Source organism: Acomys minous, assembly GCF_964271855.1.
Source record: "Acomys minous genome assembly, chromosome: 7".
Lineage (NCBI taxonomy): Eukaryota > Metazoa > Chordata > Mammalia > Rodentia > Muridae > Acomys > Acomys minous.
In genome coordinates this window covers 92,239,430-92,261,524 of record NC_140488.1, presented here as the reverse complement: position 1 = coordinate 92,261,524, position 22,095 = coordinate 92,239,430, and the positions used below count along the sequence as shown (strand labels likewise).

The window sequence follows — 22,095 nt, the reverse complement described above, 5'->3', positions numbered from 1 at the left end:
GCACAAAGCTTGTGTTGTTTCTTTTACACAGAAAATTTTAAGCAAAAAAATAAATAAGTACAAACGCTATTTTTTATTTCCTTAAATGTCAGTTGTAATGAAGTGCTTTAATAGTGCTTAACAACTATAGCAAAAGTCATCTATTGCATATAATTATCACACAGCACAGACATAAAGAAATTACATAATGAAGATGTTGTAGAAAATTCATATTAAGGACTTGCCTGAAATAGTTTTGTGGCAAAATTTTAATATCCACGCCAGCTGTGGTATCCAAAGGAACAGGGGTAAAACATATAAACGGTGGATCAAAAAATATCTTTGGTACTTGTACCTCTCCAATCAGATGTAATGTTCTAAAGTCAAATAAGTTATCATTTAAACGTATAGCAACATCAGCTAGGTATGTTATGGGCTCCTCTACAAAAAGAAAAAGTGCTATAGATTAGTTTACATACAAAAATGTATATACTGTAAGCATTACTATATAAATGTAATATGATATTACTGCTCAGTAGGGCAGAGTAGTTTACCCAGGAACAATGAAGACTAAAGAAAAACAAAGACTAAATAAAGTTTTATTGGAAAAAGAATGTGTATTCAAGTATACCTTGTCTAGAGATGCAGGAAAACTTTTTAATGTCTACTATATGCGGGAAATGAACACTGGGGAAGAGATGTTTACTACATGAGGGAAAATAAATAATAGATGGAAGGAGTATAACTGGACTTCTTTTTAAAACATTTATTACAATTATTTTCTCCATGCTACTAAAGTCAATGATTATAAAAGAAGGAAAAGATAGTAAAAGTCACATGAGAGATGGTCTTCAATCCACAAACAATTAAATATTCCCAAATTTCTAAAGCAATTTCATTATACTACACAAAGATCTTGCTAAATATAGGTAAAGTATCAAATAAACTTTCAAAAAGCACAGTTCCAGATATTCTTGATATGTATGAACATTCTTCAGTCCACACCTCACATTTAATGCTATACAGTCACTCATATTTCTTAGTTCTTTGCAAATTTAATTTATCATTGTCATATGAAGAATAGAAAAGGACTATTCCTGAGGGGGACTTCCTCCCCCTGTATATGCTCATAGGGTATCAAGTCTCTTCTTGGTAGCCTGCTATCCTTCCTCTGAGTGCCACCAGGTCTCCCCCTCCAGGGGACATGGTCAAAGGTGAGGCACCAGAGTATGTGAGAAAGTCATACCCCACTCTCCACTCTACTGTGGAGAATGTTCTGACCATTGGCTAGAACAGTCATAGGGTAGGGGAATAAGGGGAAAATGGGAGGGAGGGAAGAATGGGAGGATACAAGGGATGGGATAACCATTGAGATGTAACAAGAATAAAAAAAAAAGATATATAAACTCTGTAAAACTGTTGCTGGGGGCCACCTCTCCCTAGGATGAAAATCAAGCCTAGTGCGCTGGATCAATAAACCTTTGGCTTTTGCATTGAAAAAAAAGAATAGAAAAAGAGACAAAATAGCAATAGATCCAAAAGCACTTACTGTGTGCTTAGATCCACAGGAAAAAGAAATAGAATGACAAAATTAATAAACATATTTTTTAAAATCTCTATTTTTATTAATAAGCCCATTTTCATTGCTTCCAATGCTTTAAAAAAAGCTGCTAATACCTTATGATATATATAATATGAAGATGACATTACAAACATGACATTACAAACTGCCAGAAGAATCGTTAAGGAACTACTGAAAAAGGAGAATGCTGAGTGAAATTCTCTCATCTTTGAAGATTAAGAAAGACTGTCAGGGCCACTGGAGAGATGGCTCAGCAGTAGGATCCAGGCTCAATTTCCCGTCCCTACATAGCAGCTCACAACAAGTTCCAGCAGATCCTCAACTTGCTTCTGCCCTCAGCAGGCCCCAGAGACATACAAATATGCAGGCAAAACACTACTACACATAAAAAAATCTGAAGATATTTTATTAAATAGAAAAATACTTACTTGGGCAGAAATGTATGGAAATAGTATACTTTTCATTTGGTTTCAGACTTCCAATCAGTGCAGTAAATTTGAATATGCCATTTTTGAAATATAAGTCAATACTGCCAATATCCAAAGACCACTGAACAGTTTTTTTGGAGATATTAAATAAAACAAGATCCTGTTCATACACACAAGAATAATTTTAATAATAAATGCAGTATAAAATTTAGTTTTTAGAAACAAGATTAGTTAGACTAGAGTACCATCTCATCTCTTCTCTACACAAAGCAGCCAGCAAAGCCAAAAAAATAAAAATAAAAAAGCCCAAGAAGGGAAACAAAGAAACAAAAAACACTGAGGCATTTCACTCCCTTCAAATCTCATATACATATAATCTGTTTCCAGTAAGGGTGAATTTCTTCCTTTTTTGATATATTTTTAATGTTTCTGTAGGTTTTTTATTATTATTTTTGCAAATAAACTCAGCATATACATTTCTATAAAGAACTAATGCAGTTTCAGGACACCTTCCCTATTCCTTTTTCTTTCATGCCTCTAGTCCTACTGTCTGCCCTGGTGCTGAGAGGTGCCTGGAAAAGCAAAAGCCTGTGGATGCGGTCTATTCCTGACAGCGCCTCTGAGCCGTGGGCTCAGAGAGCTTGGAAAAAGCAAAGAGGTCTAGCTTACTGTGAAACTTTTGTTTAAAAATATACATACAATTCAAAGTGTATGCCTGTCAAGATACTGAAGCAAGAACTTGGAGACATCCAATGCAGGCTATGCATGGGTGGTGGCAGTAACCTCACATGCTGACTGTCCTTGCACCTGGGGTGTGGCTTTCATTTTGGGCAGAGCCAGGCTTCCTAGATCATGGTCAGCTCCATTCTCTAAAACATGTGTACTCTTAAACTGCCCTCAAAGCACAAACATTCAACTTGTATGCAAAAAGTTATGAAAATAAGTAGAAAACAAAAATAAAACAAACCAAAAAAACCCACCTAGAATCTAAAAGTTTGGGTAATATAAGGCCCTCTATTCAAGTGCACTTTGGAGACCTACAACAGATATTTAAATATTAAATATAAAGGCATCTGAAAGTACTTTTTAAAAATATTTGAAGTAATGAACTAACAGTGTGTGTGAAAAAAAAATTTCCCTTTGAGGACACTATGTCCTTTGAAGGAGGCAAAATGGCAGGGAGGCCACATAGTTAATCCTTAAGCCAAGGTTAGACTTTGATGAAGGCCTTGCTGCGGTGAACATAGTCACACAGGAGCTCCTCCCCAGTTATAATGCCTTCAATGGCCATGGTAAGGATGAGGTGAGGCATGCTATCGATGTCATGCGGTTTAGTTTGGTCTGGCAATTCCCACATTTAATGTGATTGATCCATCTCCCCAGGTGCTTCGTTTTTCAAGTGGAATCCACAATAGGTTATGCTCAGATATTGAAAATACATGTAGCAGGCCATGGCAGGGGTCTTTTGCATACAGAACCTCTGATTCCTGGCACAGTTGATCTCAATGATGTCCTCATGGTTATCTACCACAAAGTCTCCCCAGGAGAAATTCGTGATGGCAATCACACCCCTGCCTCTGCCATCAATGAGATCAATCCTCATGCCTTCTTCCTGTCAACTCACAATCAGCACATCCATTTTTTTCCCTTTCTTCAGACTGCAGTTCAGCTTTGCCCTTCTTGGAGCACCTTCGCACCAGGTAGAAATCTGTGAGTTTTGTATTCTGCTGCATTTTCCCTTCAGATTTTTTCCCTTCTGTTGCTTTTGATTTTGGGATTGGAAAAGGTGCCGGGGAACCTCTCCTAGCATCTTTAATCTTTTGTTCATCAGACTTCAGGGCACATCAGATAGCATTCCCAGCATTCTTTTTTTTTCTTCTCCTTTCCTGTACATGCCAGCTAATGGCTTCCACTTGCATTTAACCTCATGATGTGCAGCTGAAGTGGGGCGCACATTCTGGAACATTTGTTTAGACTCATGTAGGTATAGATCTTTGACTGCCCAGCAAACACAGTCACTACTGCTACTGCTGCAGCAGCTGCTGCCACTGCCACTAGCACTGCCTAAGTTCCCCCAGGGAAGTGCCAGTGGTAGCCCATAGCACCTGCTTCCAGTAAAAGGAGAAGAGAACCAACTCTACCAAGTTATCCTCTAACCCGCATGCATGCCCACATAGACATATCATGAATAGACACTCATGGTGATAAAATTTTAAAAGTTATTTTTAGGGGAGCTTGAAAGATGGTTTGAAGGATAAAGTGCTAGTATAACAAGCATGATTAATATGACTTCAAATCCCCAGTGCCTAACAAAAGGCCATATTAAATCCTGCTCATCTATAATCCTGTGCTCCTACAGTGTGATGGAAGGTAATAAGAGGAGAACTCCAAAAAGCCCATGGGCCAACTTGCTAAGCTTGAGCAACTACAAACAACCACATGCATAAACATGGTATACACACAAACATGATATACCATACACAAAAAAATTTCTGAAAATATATAACTATTATGTATTATTTATATATGTATATCTTATACATATATATCTAAAGAACATATACATATATGTATCTATATGTACTATTCTCTATAAAATTCAGTGTCGTTGCTCCAAATATGCTAAATAAATATGGTACATTACTAATAAGCAATAGTTCAAACTGAAAATATATATGTATTATTTATATACCAGAAATTACCAAATAATTATAGGTTATAAAGCATGTTAATTATCTATATACCTGAATTCTTGTGATCTCCTTATTATGTTGAAGCTCAAATAATGGAACTTTAAAGACAAACACAGTGCTAGATAATTCCAATGGTGCTCGCAGCACTTTAAAAGAAATTTATAAAATATTAATAAACAGAATGTGAACTCTATTTGGTATATTTTTAAAATGAAATGATAAGAAAGTTAGGTCTGTCGCTTTCTTATAATCTAGTCAAAAAATAAAATTCCATTTCAAACATTCTAAGATACCTTGGTTTCCATACATACAAATTTTCATTTTATAAATTTTAGTGGTAACGTATTACATGTAAAACAAGACAATACCAATAAAATATATTCAGTATTGAAATAAGAAAGGACAAGTCTAGAGAGATGGCTCAGAGGTTAAGAGCACTGGATGCTCTTCCAGAGGTTCTGAGTTCAATTCACAGCAACCACATGGTGGCTCACAACCATCTATAATGAGATCTGGTGCCCTCTTCTGGCAGGCAGACACGTATGCAAGCAGGATGTTGTGTACATAATAAATAAGTCTTAAAAATTAAAATTTAAAAAAAAAGAAAGGACAAGTGGTACTAATTTGATCTCTATACCGAAGTATAAATCATGCAAAAATGGAGAAGCAAAACATTATTGGATTGCACGGAAAATAAATAGTTGACAAACTTACTGAGTAAATGGCTATTCTCCAGAAATGTAGGAATACAGATTTATGTTTAAAAAAAAAAACACAGAGGGTAATTTTATCTATTCTCTCTTGCCTCTTTAATCTTACTTCTGAATCATTTAAATTCTTAATAACAAAAAATAAGGTTTTATAAGTGTTTAATATATGAGTTTAAGTCAGTTTGTAATTCTGTAAGCATATTTAGCTTATATGTGTTTCATTACATCAATTAAATTAATGGATGCTTTAGCAAGGGGTTGGAATATATGAGAAAGGAGAATCTTACTAATATTTTGTTCCACTGTATCATACCCAATGCCAGTCATGAGAAACACTAAGAAATCGCAGTAGATCCAAAACAAGAATCAGATACAAAATGGCTTTCCATTTTGAGATTAGAAATAATTTATGGTATAACCAGAAAAAAATGCTATCTAAACTACTCACAGTTTTGTTTTGACATATTCCATTATCTTCTGGAAAGACTAATTTTAATAAAACAAAGTTAAACATAGTCTCCCTGAGACAGATTTCTTGAACAATATTTTCTGAGGAAACTGAAACACCAAATTTTAAAGGCCTAATTTTTCAGACTAACCCCTACCTACATTAAAAATGCATTATTGTCCAGAATGCCGATATACACAATGGAAGTCAGTGTTTTGAGAGCCACTAATAAACATTTAAAAGCAAGCAATGAACAAAAGAAATTGATAGAAAACAAAGATGAAATTTTCAAAGAAATCATTATAAAAATAAAATGCAGTGTTTTAGCAAAAAAGTAAACCTATAAATTTTAAAAGGACTTCAGAAAATAGAACTTCTGTCACTTCAAAATTGACAAACACATTAAAAGTAGAGAAGAAATAAGGAAATTTTCCCTCAGAAGGATACATTTGAATTTTTGAAAAGAGAATTTTAAAAAATCATTAAAATATAGATTTACCATAAAGTAATGAAAATATTAAATACTTCCTAAAAATAAAAGTAATAAGCACCTTAAAATATTCATGCTAAATAAGAAAAATTTTACAAGCAAATGCAAAATATATCATGAAAGATAATTTATCAATTTTAGAAGAAATTTTAAAATTATCTTTTGGCCAAAACTATATTAACGTCAAATTTTTCCAATTCATAAAGCTTTATACTATCCATAAAACTTATAATTTGGAACCCTTAATGAGTGATATAAATTTACATCATTGGCATACTGGTTAGTAAGGCCTCTCTTTCCCTTTGCCATATAGTAATTGTGTGATCTCGCATCCAGCAATATATTATTATTGACAATTTATCTTGGTATTAGAGCTATATATACAAAAATAGACTTCTTGAATTTCAGGGAAAGTAAATAAGCATATATGATATGTAATGGAAGTTTTGGTTTCTTTAAAAACTCAGTTATGTTATTTAAACATGTTTTTGTTTTCATTTCAAGTGTAGGATTTTAGTTTGGGCTTTAGTTTGTCCACAGCTGATAATTGCCTCTTACAGGGCTTGGTCTTTGCCAGCTGGTAAACACCTGGAGTAGCATGAAGAGGGCCATGGTCTTTGACAGTTATAGTTTAGGTTAATTCTGAGGACACTGAGGGGTATAAATAGGAGAGCTCAGAGAGAGAGAGAGAGAGGGAGAGACAGAGAGAGAGACAGAGAGAGAGACAGAGAGAGAGACAGAGAGAGAGACAGAGAGAGACAGAGAGACAGAGAGACAGAGAGACAGAGATGGTTTGGAGACGATAGAGGAAAAAAAGGTGGCGAATTGGAGGAAACTAATGGGGAGAGGGCTGCAAGAAGAATGCTTGGTGAATAGGGCTCCCAAACTCAGACACATACACACACACACAGACACACACACACACACACACACACACACACACACACACACACACACACACTTTAATCAACGCTAAACAGCCAGGAGAAGTAAAGAGTTCTACACCCTTTCTCTCCACTAACCTTCTTTCTTTCATACCTAGTGTTGGGGTGTCAGAAAGGATTTGGGTAGAGAAGAAAGGTAGAGACAGTAAATACCAAATATAGAATTTAAAAATAAGCATCAACATATATAAGCAGTAAAGCTAAAGCTTTTCAAAAGTATATATTGAAGAGTGTACAAGTTTTATATTTAAATATTTTTAGATCAGGGACAAGGAAATATTCAAGAAATAATTTAAATATTTAGTATGCTTAAAAATATTTAGTTATCCTTTAAAAATTCCTTCCACTTTCAGGAAATATTTAAGAAAAGTCTTTTTCATTTTACTTTGGGTATAACCTTTGTGTTTTAATAATTTATATGTTGATTTAATTTTAAAACATCACATAATAGCAAATTGGCTCACTTTAATTCTATTATTTTCAGAAAGAGTCAAATATGGATATATTTGTACTGTTAATCAAGATACCAACCCATATATTCATGATTTCAGTCACATATAAAGAAATTGAGTAGGGATTTAATTTAATATTCCAAATTTTGAAAACTAAAAATGATACTGATTTTTTTTTTACATTTAGGTATTAAGTGTAAATCTTTGACTAAGTGTAAATGCACTCAGTTGACTATTACCTATTACATACCGGTAGCTTGAACAAAACAAGGTGGAATAAGTGGTGATACTCTTGGTATCAGCATCGTTTTCTTTGACAAATATTCACAGTAGAGCTCTGAAGCCTTAAAGGAATTAATATTGATAGGAAAGCTAAAGTCATATGTTGCTACCTGTCAATAGAAAAATGAAAAAATATTTATAACTTTGAGGGCTTTGATACTGTTGATGCACCAAAATTACCTTTTTCAAACTAAAATTACCTTGAGGCATTAAGAAACATTTATCCAATAAAGTTAAGTATATATTATTTACTATGTGAAAAGAAAAGTCTCCAAAACCATGAGGTAAATTGTTTTTTAAAAGCCTGTTTATTAAAAATGAACCAAATATATAACTATTAAAATGAAAACATCATGGAAAACAAAGAAAAGCTTTGTTATCATTAGATAGGCAAGGATTTCTTAACTACTAAACCATGTATAGCATTCTTAAAAGAGAAAATGATTAATTCGTATCGTAAAAAATTAAAAGCATCTATTCTGTTAAGGAGAACATCGGGACATAAAATGAGCCAAAACAAATTTCTCACCAAAATTTTAACTAGTATTAAAAATATACAAATAAGATTCTAAGATCATTTATAAAATGATCTAGATAATGAAAATATAGGTGAAAGTAGGGGAAAAACAATTCAGAAAAGATATGTACACAGTGACACATTAGCATAAGCAAAGATATGTTTCATCAAACATCAAGGAAATGGAGACTGACATCACAGCATGTTTCCCAGTGAGATAGTTCAGAGCATAAAAATGCTTGCTGCCAAGGCTGATGACCTTAGTTTAATCCCCAGGACCCAATGGTGGAAGGAGACAAATGACTCCTGCAAGTTGTTCTCTGACCTCCAGACACACAACATACTATAAATAAATAAATGTAAATCAAAAAGGAAAAAAATCACAACAGGTATGATTTCTCATCTGTACCAATTGCTTAAACAAAAGTAACAATACTAAATGCTACTAAAGATATTTGAACAATCACAATACATAGACACACAAAGCACTGCCCACTGTTCCCTTGATAAGTTTCTAGAAGTAAACAGTAGAAATAAAACAACAAAAACACATATTTTAAACTTGGAGGTAAGAAAATTCCCCAAGATCATGACAACAAAGTGGTATTTAAGGACATAATCTAGTGCCATACTCTACTGAGCAATGTCATATAATGGGCATCCTTTCAAATCTGTTGATTCACTTTACCCTGGTTATGAAAAACATATGGGTCTTCATCTTTAGTTTATTTAACTGTATCTGACCATACCACTGCCAATTCCATCTCCTGCCATGGAATCTTATGTAAACAATCTGTTCTCATAACAGAATTGAGAAGTGTAAAAAAAAAGAGGCATGTGTTATTTTAATGACATTTCAAAACACTCATACACATGAAAATCTATTTCTGCAAGTATCTCCAAACAAATCTCAAGGAGTACACTAATTAAAGATACAGTATTCTTATAGTTGTACTGAATTACACTACAATATATTAGTGTAAATTTCCTTATAAAAAGGCAGTAAATGAATAATTCAGAACATTTACCAAATTAAATAATTCCACAGAATTATAAGTATATAACTTAACTCTATAATCAATTTCTAGCATCCTTACAGTTTTATCATAAATTTAAAGGAAAAGATGCACAATTTGTCACTGTTGATAGTGTTTATGAATTTGAGTACAAATATGTTGCATATATACTTACTCAACAACTTTGTGCAACTAAAACTGGATTATTAGATGTATTTCTGATTTTCTGTTAGCCTTAATGTCTGAGGTAGGATTTCTATTGTTTGAGAAAACACTGGGACTAAAAGCAGCTTGGGAACGTAAGGGTTTATTTCAGCTTATAGCTCCTTATCACAGAGGGAAGAAGTCAGAACAGGAACCTGGACGTAGGAGCTAATAAGAAGGCTATTGAAGAGTACTACTTACTGGTTTTATTTCCGTGGCTTATTCAGTTTGCTTTCTTATTCACTCCAGGAACCCTGCTTGCCACCCACAGTGAGCTAGGCTCTCCAACATCAAACATCAACCAAGAAAATGCACTACAGGCCTGCCCACATGCCAAGTTAGTTGGGGCATTTTATCAACTTAGGTCCCCACATACAACATAAAACTAGCTTCTGTCAATGTGATACAAAACTATCTAGCGCACTTTAGTAAAATAATTTTATGAATATATCCAGTATAGAGAAAATTAAATTTAAATGTAGATTTACTTTAAAATATATAACAGTTTCAACGATATAGATAAGGTGGCTCAATTGGTAAAGTCTTTGTTGTACAAGCATATCTTCCTAAGTTTGGATACCCAGAACTCATATAAAAATGCATGTGAGGTAAATACCTATAATCCCAGAAAACAGGAATTACAGACAGGAGGACCACTGTGACTTGGTGGCCAAACAGTCTAACTTAATAGGAAAACTCCAAGTTCAATGAGCAATCTCGCTCTCTCTCATTTTTTAATATTTAGCCTGCATGTATGTATGTGTATCACCTGTGTGTCTGCTGTCCATGGAAGCCAGTAGTGTGCTGGATGCCCCAGAACATGAGTTAGAAATAAATATTTGTGAGCCATCATGTCGGTGCTAAAAATTGAAATGAGTTCTTCCTTGTGTGTAACACATACTCTAAACCACTAAATATATCATCTCTCTAGTCCCTATGAGTGATCTCTTAAATACAATTAAGGATGTTTTCAAAAGTCACATTATTACCTTATACGCTTAATTAAAATACATATGTGTATATATGTATATACACAAAACTGCATGTGTGTGTACAAATGAAAGAAAAATATATCACATATTCAGAGAAAGCTAAAGAGAGTGAGAAAGCGAGGTGGGGGAAGGGAGAAAGTTTAAATAGAATACTGCCAGTGGAGCTAAATACATCGCCTGAGACCCACACACTAACAGAAACCTTAATACCAGGTAAAGGGAAACCCTTGTCAAATTGTTGGTCAGGGGATACCCATGAGATTCCCAAAACAACATAAGTGGTTGCCCCTGTCTTTGCTTCCCTACCAGAACTTGAAGGTAAGACTATAGCTGAAGACACCACATACTTCAGAAACAGAACCCGGCAGAATAAAGCTGAAACTGACCTGAAAGTCTCCCCCCTGAGGACTAGTTCTCTGAGTAATGAAAGATACTATGAAAGAAGCTAAAGGAGAAAGGTAATCAGTAGTGCTACCCAGACATAAAGCCTACTAACCGCAATGACTAGCCCGGTATGATATAGCCAGTTATGCAATAGTTGCACTATTTTCACAGGGGTAACCAACACTTGTCTAATTGGACTTAAGGGCATGTTGAATAAAACGGAATTCTTAACTGGTATTGTAAATCTAGCTAAGTATCTATGGCTGGGGAGTAGTAGAACCTAAAAGTGAAGCTACAAGTGCCATCTTCTTAAACCAATATAACAGCTAACTATTATTTAGATATTTATCTTTATACCCAGAGGTAAATGTAATTCTCAATCTTTTTCAAAGGTTAATTTTTAGCAGACATAGACAACTACAATAAGCCACAACTGGCCAAAATCAAAAGAGTAAGTGACCATGATGTGCCCACTCTCACAAATGGTACACCTACAGTGCCATTACAGTACTTAAGACTCAGGGAATATTGTAAATATAAGTAGCATAGAACCAGGATGGGTGCTGAATAGTGTCTTCTAGACATAACAACTGAACTGAATCCATGATATCTAAACAATATGGTTGCCTAAACAAGACTTGCATAATGAAAACACTAGCTGGCATTACTGTGGATGAAGGAACAATTATTACTTTCATTTAGGAAACATTTTCTGTATTTACTGGTTACAAAAAATTAACTTAGCTACATTGCTTTGTTGTTTTACTTTTGATTTATAAATCTTATACTGTAGTTGTCAAAAAGAAGGTCTCTCCATATCATTTATATTTCAGAAATCTGAAACAAAAGCATACTACAGCTTATGCTATAAACTTATCCAGTGATATTACTTCCTTATGGGCACATTCCAATAAAGGGTTTTTTATTGTTTTTACCAATTTAAAATTAAAACTGGATATCACAGGCACAATATAAGCTAAGAATCATAGAAACAGTGTCTTTTAATTGCTTGCAACGTATTTGGGGAATTTCAGATAATGAATCCATGAGGAACCTTCAAATATAATTGCAAAGCACAACATAGCCTGAATATAAGTGAGTTTCTGGTTAGCTTAAACCTGTCATTCCGTGACAACACACCATTCTTCACATTTGATAGGAAGTACAGCAAAGACAGCATAACCATAGTTCTTCATAAAGCAGACATAACTGGTAATTATATTAATGAGTTAAAAGTTATAGCTAGGCATAGTCACTCATCAGAATAAGATCTATTCAAAACAGAACTTAGATGATATCTGGTAGATTCTTAAATAGTTAATTGGTAATTGCACTATTATTCTTCAATAACATGAGTAACAGAAAACTGAACTTACTTCTACAGGAGAAAATGTTATGCAACATTCTACAGATGTGCCTTCTTCTACCTCTATTGCATACATATAAGGACATTCTGAATTCTTGCACTCTCCTACAAAAGAAGAAAAACCATATATAAAACCTATCCACATATATAGCAGTATTATTTAATGTGAACCCCTAGGATGTCATTATAGTGCTCATAGAAATCAAAATGCAAGTATTGAAATACCTAAGGGTAAAGCTGTATTAAATTTGTAATTGAACAATGATTCTTAATACCAAGTTTATAATACCAAATGTCATACACAAATATGCAATGTAGAATAAGGAAATAAATCATATAAAAATTAAAATTCTTCCAAAGTTCTGTAAATACAATAATATTCTGATTAATGTAGAAATGAATAAAGAGTAAAGTCAAACAACTGACTTAGTCATAGGTCTCAGAGCAGCCCCAAAATGACCTATGTAATGAAGGGGAAGCAGGAAGACCCAAAAATTCACAAATTTGCAAAGAACACACCAATTATTTCAATTGTTCATCATTTATTTTTAAGGAAAAACTTCCTTTCAGAAACACACACTTGTGATGAATTAGTATTAACTATGGTAACCCAAAAATAAAATAGGTCTCATGGAATATTTGTCATTAAAAACTAATACCATATAAGAAGGCAAACAATTTCAAAAATAATCTTGTCAAAATGGAATTATTTCAAGAATAAAAATACTAGGTAAAAATACAGTTGTCACACAGAAATCAATTGCTGAAAGATCAAATGGAAGTTGCAGTGGAATTACTCTTCTTAGATTAAACAATTTGTAAAATCTAATTTCCTCATTACAGTTACATTAATCCAAGAATAATAATTTTAATTGTCTCTATCTGGAAATCAAACTCAGTAACTTCCATTTTATCCATCATCTCTCAAATTCATTTACCCTTGATCCAATATAGGAAAACCATGAAACAAATAACGACTATATATTAATACTAGAACTTTTATGGTCTGGGAAAATATACCAATATGAAACAGCAAAGAATAGCTAACTAGGATAGACATATTTCTAAAGATTGTTGAGCTAAACCAATATTTAGAAGCAAATGATATATATCTAATAAGACAGCTCGTGAAATAAATATTTCCTGGTATATTTTTCTTTCTATGCTTATGACCTCATATTAATTTTCTACACAGTACTAGAATAGACAACTTCACTAAAACAATATATATAATGGTATTAGACCTATGGGATATGTATATACCATAAGGTGAAAACCAACAAAAAACAAAACATGTACATGGCTCCCTCTACTACCTGAAAGAATTTGGCAACTGAAATCATAAAGTAAAAAAGCAAATCGGTTTCCATCTAATTAACAGGAGTTCAAAAGAGAATATCAATGATCTACAGGTCAAAAAAAGATGCAACCAGCTTATAAAAGACAATAGGTTCTCAAGAAGCATAGAGAAAAGAGAAATATCATTCTAAGAGATGTATGATATAGTATAGCTCCAGGAAACAATCTATGGTGCAGGCAATGACAAATAACTAGAATGACAAATATTAGATTGCCATAAATGCATAATTATCTCAACATTACTTTTCTCACTGGTCACTCCATCAAAAATTATTCAAAGGATCATGTTGGAAATCAATATGTCAAAGACATTTATCTAGTAACATATTTTTTAATTTATTTATTCAGATTATAACTCAATTGTTATCCCTTCACTTATATCCTCCCATTTCTCCCTCCATCCCACTTTCAAAAACCCTATTCCCTCCCCTCCCCTATGCCTAAGACTGAGGGAGACCTCCTCCCCCACTGTATGGTCATAGGCAATCAAGTCTTATCTTGGTAGCCTGCTTATTCTTTCTTTGAGTGCCATCAGGCCTCCCCACCAAGGGGAGGTGGTCAAATATGGGGCACCAGAGTTCATGTCTCCACAGTTCTGTGGAAAGCGGGGACTTAAGAAAATATTTGTTACTAGCTATTAAACTACTATGTTTTGTTTACTTTATGCAACCTGTGTTTAGAAACACTACTATTTGTGAAAGTAAACCAAGAGTATTTTTTAAGTAGAGAAGTGTGATCAGATCTTTGTATGTAAGACTTGATGAAATAAGAGAAAAGGTTTGAAAACAGGGATGCATTTTAAAGGGTAATTGAGTGTCCTGAAGAGAGGTTTGAATTGGAGGCAACTCAACTATGGGAAGAAAAGCACTTTACCAGGCAGCTTCTCAAAAATCTCCCTGAAGATTTGCTGATTATGGGCACCCAGGACAAAGTGTCAAAAAGCTAAAAGTTGCTTAAAAACATTTCAGTAAATGAACACAGATTCCATGTATATTCCCATCAGTCTTCTGTAAGGTTCTCAGGTACAGCTAAATCTGATACTTAAACAATGTGTCTCCTTATTCATTCTCTGACTCCAGCACTCTGTTAGCTATGAACTGAACTCTCAGCTATCTGGAGTCTGGGGTCAAAACCCAGATGTTTGGAAATTCCCTCCTCCTCCTTCACATCTGCTTGGTCGTCAGGTCAGGTATTTCACTCATTTGTATTAGTATCCTCTTCTTTCTCATTACCAGTTCCCCTGCTTGAGTCTCACTCTCGTGGTCTCTGTGTTTGTCCTCCTATCTTCACTCAAGTACCCTCTCAATTAAGCTCCAGAAGAAAACCACAAGCCTAATTATGCCACTACCTACATATAAATCCTTTCATTGCATTGCTTAGCCTCTAAAATAAAAAGTCCCGAAAGGCATTTAATCCCAACACGTGATGATCTCCTGAGTTTGAAGCCAGCCTGGTCTATATAGGAAGTTCCAAGACAGTCTACATAGTAAGATTGTCTCAAAAAATAAAAGGCCAGAAATATGCCTTCATAACCTTGGCCTCAAAGGCCAACTACTAATCACACCAGCCCTCTTACCAGGACTTTACTCCCATTCCTTCACATATAGCCTTGTGTGTATATATACTTTCAATTCCTTAAGTTATGTAATAGTTATCAATGTCCACACTTCCTGATAACTGAGTCTAGACTAGGTTTTTTTCCAATATGTATTCCTTTAACACCATGAGAGGAACTATCTTACAGAATCAGTCATGCTATATGGTAATAGCCTGATTTTACTTCAACTACTGTTATAGGTAGACACCATTGTCCCCTAGATCTAATATTCACCTTCCTTGGCTTACTCACTCTTGACTCCTCTAATACAAGTTAAGTCAAGCTTACTTGCTGTTTCTCATTATTAAGGTCTTTCCTAAAAAGCATCATCAACATAGTCAAAAGTAAGTGAAAGCCAAATATGTATTCTACAACTCCCTCACAGTCTTGCCTGCAGTTCTAGCAATGGCCCCATTGCTTTGTGACTATAGAACTTATTAGTTGCCTCACTGACCAGAATTTCATCACCTGCTAGATCATCAATGTACTTTTCCCTCTTGCGACTTCAGGATTACAGATAACAGCAAGTACCACCTACTTTTTGCTTCTTTTAATTCTGCCCTAAACTCCATATATGATTCATTTTCTAAAATATATTTAACTAAATCCTCTCAAAGATTCATCTGCTTGTTGCTGAGATTCTGAATTATAACTTTACTGGGCCCTTCTTAAGAACATACAAAATATCTTAGTTGCCTTATAAACTTAGACTGATATTTATGTTATAATTGAAATTTATTAAATATTTACTGAAGAAGAAATAACTATATCACTCAGAAAGATACTTTTTCTGTAAGGGTTCAAATACCAGATATTCTATTCTCTGTAAGAAATAATCTCTCACCCAACTCCTCAATTCTATTACTAAACCATGAAGGCATCAATAAGAAATATGCAAATGAATCTATATCCTAATAAAACTTTGTTTGTAAGATAAAGTTCAAATAAGATTTAGTTTTACAACTCCCAAAATAAAAAAGATACAGCACATTCATAAAGGTACATGTTTCATTTAAGACAAGATAAACATCATTCCTGACACATGAGTAAGCACAGAGAAAAAAGACTGCAAACAAATTTGAGAATATAAATTTGCTTGATAGTACTATTAGAGCATAGGAAGTATACCTGCATTTCCCTTAAAATCCACTGCAAAGAGTGGAAAGTCTTTTAAATTGAACTCCACTTTGGCACGCGTCACACCGCAGTTTTTTATTATAAATGGAAAAGTTTCTGTAGTGCCAACATAGGTACCACTGAAATTAAAGATATTCTAAAAATCAAAAAAGAAATAATTAGAAAGTATAATAACACTTTACAAATATGTATAATCAAATCTGTTTTTATGTTTGTCTAGGAAATTGTTATTCAGATCTCAACAAAAACTTTATCTTCCTCTTCAAACATATACTAGATGTAAAATACCAAAACACATTAATCTTGCTCCCCATCTCCAAACTCTTTACTGGGTTATATCTGTATGATAATAAAATCTCTAAATTTTTAATTTCTTAAATCCTTCCCTTCATTAATTAAGTCACAAACTTGTCGGTTTACATTTGGCCTTCCCTCACTATCAATAGGACAAGGTCCAAACTCATCAGCAGTATTCATAAAGTTGTCCAAGTCTTTTAGTGCCTTGTATTCTAGCCTCACCTAAGCTCCTTTCTCATCTTAACACTTAATATTTCAGTAAGTTATATCTATGATTTTGCACTTCAAAGTAATATTAGATATTTCCCCCTACATCTCTTAATCATGGTGTCTCTACTGCCAAGAACCAATTCTTTAAAATGTAATTGCCTGATAATGTGATGCATCCCTAAAAAGTTCAGATAAATTACACCGTGGTAGGGATAACTTATTCCTTACACTATATTGCCTTCTGATATCACAATATCTATTCACATATCTGAGTCTCCTAAGGGAGAATAGGATTCATTTATATATATATGGACATGTGTTTGTGTGCTTGTATGTGACCGTGTCTATATGTGCATTGGATGTTTACTGAGTGTTTGTGAACTCTAGCTCATACACAATGTATGTGACTTTACCACAAACCTCTGTAAGGTACTTCATTATACAATTATTATAACGACAATTCTTTAGCAAAAGAACCACACAGAACATTAAAGGGATATAATGGCAATAGTGTCATAATATTGAGTAAAATATTTATTTAAGATCAACCTTTTTTATACAAAGATATTTAGAAATTTTTAAATGTATAGTAAATTTTTGTTATTTTCTGAATATATGAACACTGCTTTTCTTATTTCTTCATTATATGTTCACTTGATTAAAACTCTGAATTGCTATAAGACACTGTATACTATATACTATTGCTATAATTCAGTGCTATAACTCTTACTACAAAGATACTAAAAAAATTTTAAATGCCATATTACTACTGTTATTGTTATTATTATTAACTTAGTCATGATTTTTATATGGAGTCCAGGCTTGTATCTAATTTGTGTACATTCTTCCTCAGCCTACTGAATGTTACAATTAGAAGTAATCTGTGCCAAAATTGATGAGTAAATTACTTTTTAAAGACAGCTATATATCTGAATTTTAAAATAATAAGGGCTTATTGATAAACACAGATCAATATAAAGTCTTATAAATCATTCTATTATATTATCATTTGTAACGTGTGCTGCAAAATGGATTTGGCATGAATAACTAGAGTAATAAAAGCCTTAGCATCCAATATTTTTCCATAGAGTATTCCATACTAAACGAAAAGACAGTTTACATTTTATGGGATCTTATTTTTTCCCATTATTGAAACAGGTTTATTTGTGCACATAATACATCCTGGTTATGGTTTCCCCTCCCTCTACTCCTCTGAGTTCTTCCCAATTCCGTCCCCCCACCCCTCGCCATCTGGATACACAACCTTTCTATCTCTCATTAAAAAATAAAGAGGCTTCTATGGGATAATAATAAAGTATAGGAAAATCAGACAAAAATGAATACATCAGAGTTGGATACATCAAACAGAATGAAAAGAATGTGCACAAGAACACCCACTCATTCACACACTCAGAACCCCACAAGTAAACTAAACTGGAAGCAATGATGTAACTACAAAGAACCTGGTGCAGACCCATGCAGGCCCTCCCTGTGCACACTGGCTCAGTCCTGTGGAAGTTTTGATTTATATGTAAACATGGTTTTGTTTTCATCCCTGGTGTGGGATACGGGGGCTGCTCCAGTTTGTCCACAACTCATAGTTGCCTCTTGAGAAAGCAAGTGATCTTTATCAGCTGTGAACTACCTCATGCAGGGGCATGGTCTTTGTCAGTGGGGATAAAAGCCAGACCGAAAGGGAGGCTGGGGCCTTGGAGAAAGAAGGCTGCTGGTGCTTCCTTCTGCTGCTCCTGGTTGCTCTTGATGCAGTGTGATGAGAAGTCAGAGATACCCTAAAATGGAGAGTGGACTTGGCCCAAGGAATGCGATGACCCTGAACAGCAGGAATTAGTTAAGGAAAACTATGCGCCTTCTCACCACTAATAATCTTTCTCCCCTACCTAGTGTTGGGGTGTTGGAAAGGATTGGGATGAAGGAAGGGAGAAGGAGATGTAAGGAATACAAAAATAGGAACAGATTTTTAAAATATGCCAACACAGTCTCTGCCAGTTCTTACATTGATCTTGTTGATTTAGATGTCCTTGTTTTCTTAGTGTCCTCCATTCCGTCTTACAGTCTTCATTTAATAATTACCACAGTCTTAAATACGCTAGCTGAGTGTCTACTGATCTGTGCATCTCAGGTTTTCATCATGAACAACAGGAAGCAGAAACTAATGCCTTCTGCTAGAATTTTTGTTGTGCAAGTAAAAACAAGACTGGCACTGAGCTACTGAGACAGCCAGTTAAGCTCTTTAATCACTATATTTTATACTTTAATCATAAAGTCACCAGATTGTGAAACAATTTGAAGAAATTAAAAAAAAACAATCCCAAAATAATAAGATAATTGCTATGGTGGACATGTTTTCAGAGTATAAGAGATTGATAACATCTTATAAATGTAATAATGGAGGAACGTAAAGACTTGAATTGAATATAAGTTTCTTTTTCTTCCTCTAGGTTTCTCAAGGCAAGGTGTCTCTGTGTAGCCTTAGCTATCCTGGACTAGCTTTGTAAACCAGGCTGGCCTAGAATTTACAGAGATCCGCCTGCCTCTGCCTCCTTGAATATTGGAATTAAAGGTGTGTGCCACCACACCCTGCTTAATATAACTTTTTACAGTTAATGGACCAGAACTTCTACTTTGAAATGTTGGGGTTTTTTTAAAAAAGGGAGGTGTGTGTATGTATCTGTGTGTATTTGTACATGCACATAGACAGAAAGACAGATACATAGATAGATACATAGATAGATAGATAGATAGATAGATAGATAGATAGATAGATAGTGTCCATATGTATGGACATTACCAAGAGAACAAATCCTAGTTATGTATAGCTAATAATTTGAAAAGCTGATGTCAGTATAGTTCAAAAACTTAAAAACAATAAGACAATGAAATATCTATTCTATACACATTAGATGAGTATTTTGCATCTCATATTACAACATGTGGAACATTGAAATATGGAGCCATACAAATAAAAGCAAAATGGTATTTTATAAATTATCTTATGAAAATAAACAGGAACAAACCCTATATCATCACAAAAGCTTTTGTACCTCAGAATATATGTATATGACCTGCCATGTGACAGTGCTTGCAATAACAAAATCCTGAAATAACTACATGAAAGAACAATGGAATGAAGATGCTAATTATAGTGTGCTCAAATAACCAGTATGCAGCAGTGACACAAATACAGTATAGTTTCATACAACCTAAGTCAAAACTAGACCACAAAATACATATGTGTGTGTGTATGTATATATGTATATATGAGGGGAGAGAGAGAGAGAGAGAGAGAGAGAGAGAGAGAGAGAGAGAGAGAGAGAGAGAGCGCTAATAATTTGAAAAACTGATGTCAGTATAGTTCAGAAAAGTACAATTAATAGTAGGACAGTGAAGTATCTATTTTATACTCATTAGATGAGCATTTGCATCTCATACTACAATTTGTGGATATATTTTATATTCATTAGAGTCAAAGGATCATCTCTTATAAAGGATGAGAACATAATGAAATCATTTTAATAATAAATTTTCTCACACCTAAGTCAAGTGTTTTATTCTTAAAATTTCAATATTCTGTTTCATCACTTATATTTATATTACACATATAAATTACCACATACAAAATTATTTGTAACACTAATTGACTATGTACATATAGCATAACCTTCACAGTCATAAATTAAGCAAACGAACAGGTGGCATACTCACAGGTATGATTTCAACTTCAGCAATTTCAACAGATCCACCAATCCTAAGATCTATTACATTTGCATGGAGAATATCAACCTTATTTAGGAGAAATACGAAATTTTGTAGAAATTACATTAAAATATACTCCTATTAAATAAAAAATTCCAGGCTCTTATATGCTACTTTGTAATTTAAATTATAGCAATTATGTGTGTGGTTTTGTGCAAGTATATGTGTGTATGTGTCTGTGTGTGCTTGTGTGCTTATTTAAAACTTTATTCTGATCCGGGCGTGGTGGTACATGCCTTTAATCCCAGCACATGGGAGGAAGAGGCAGGTGGATCTCCAGCTTGGTCTACAAAGTGAGTCCAGGACAGCCAACACTACACAGAGAAACACTGTCTAGAAAAAATAAAACAAAAAACAAACAAACAAAAACTTTATTCTGGCAGTTATTAGCACTGTTCTTTTTTAGCATAATTGATACTCCTTGGAAAACTAAGTGTTTAACCATTAGAAATCATATGTCTTATGAATCTAACTGCAGAATAATGTGTATTTGACTAAACCAAACTATATTTCTACATAACACATTTTCCCTTATCTAATACAACAGAGAATTCAATATAATAAAAGTATGATTGAATGACATATACTTTGTTACACATAAATATGCTAATACATACAATAACAATGAAAATAGGTCAAAATTATTCTATAGGTATATTACAGTACTTAATATTATAGTACTTAATACATTATCTTCTTTTAAATGCCTAATACACTATGGCATTACTCTCCCAACAACTCTAATTTCAAAGTACAGAAAACTATTGCTGAGAAAGGCCAATGTTTTATCTTTTAGAGTCCCTAGTTTTTAATTCCAAAACAATTAAACCTGAACCATAGCCTGCCTGAATACTGAACCTTCACCGAGAAAATTAAGATAATAAAAATCAACAACAATCTAACAAAAAACCTAGATCTAGGCATGGTAAAAACTCCCTTTGAGTTGCTCTTGGAAGCAGCCTAAGAGACTTCCAAAACAACATAGGGTATTTCCATTGCCTTTGATTGCCTCCCAAAACTTCAAGATAAGTCTATCACTAAGGATAGCACACAATTAGGTTATAGGACTGGAGGACTCCAGGTTGAACTGACTAGGAAGCCTCCTCCCTGAGGACTACTAGCACTCATACTATTGGAAGGTGCTATACGAGTTGGTAAAGGAGAGAAGCCATCAATAGTTCTATTCAGCTATAATGCCAACAGACCACAATGACCTGCCTGGAAATATATCCCT

At 34.0% G+C, this 22,095-nt stretch overlaps 1 protein-coding gene and 1 pseudogene across 6 annotated transcripts in view; both read right to left on the bottom strand.

Moving 5' to 3' along the window:
* CFAP47 (cilia and flagella associated protein 47) overlaps nucleotides 1–22,095 on the bottom strand; it is a 225,637-nt gene that overhangs the window by 159,022 nt on the left and 44,520 nt on the right. For all 5 annotated transcript variants that reach the window (XR_014780587.1, XM_084788970.1, XM_084788971.1 and 2 more), the window contains 7 exons: nucleotides 20,811–20,888; nucleotides 16,572–16,716; nucleotides 12,498–12,592; nucleotides 7,977–8,118; nucleotides 4,734–4,828; nucleotides 1,990–2,149; nucleotides 225–420 (listed from right to left, as the gene is read on the bottom strand). Coding sequence is in view for 4 of the 5 variants with exons in the window: in XM_084788970.1 (XP_084645096.1) it covers nucleotides 225–420; nucleotides 1,990–2,149; nucleotides 4,734–4,828; nucleotides 7,977–8,118; nucleotides 12,498–12,592; nucleotides 16,572–16,716; nucleotides 20,811–20,888 (911 nt within the window). In the remaining variant the exon portion in view is untranslated. The remainder of the gene's footprint in view (nucleotides 1–224; nucleotides 421–1,989; nucleotides 2,150–4,733; nucleotides 4,829–7,976; nucleotides 8,119–12,497; nucleotides 12,593–16,571; nucleotides 16,717–20,810; nucleotides 20,889–22,095) is intronic.
* On the bottom strand, nucleotides 3,200–4,152 carry LOC311602025 (N-lysine methyltransferase KMT5A-like; annotated as a pseudogene). Its single transcript has 2 exons — nucleotides 4,147–4,152; nucleotides 3,200–4,053 (listed from the first exon to the last, which is right to left on the bottom strand). The product of its transcript is annotated as an N-lysine methyltransferase KMT5A-like (transcript).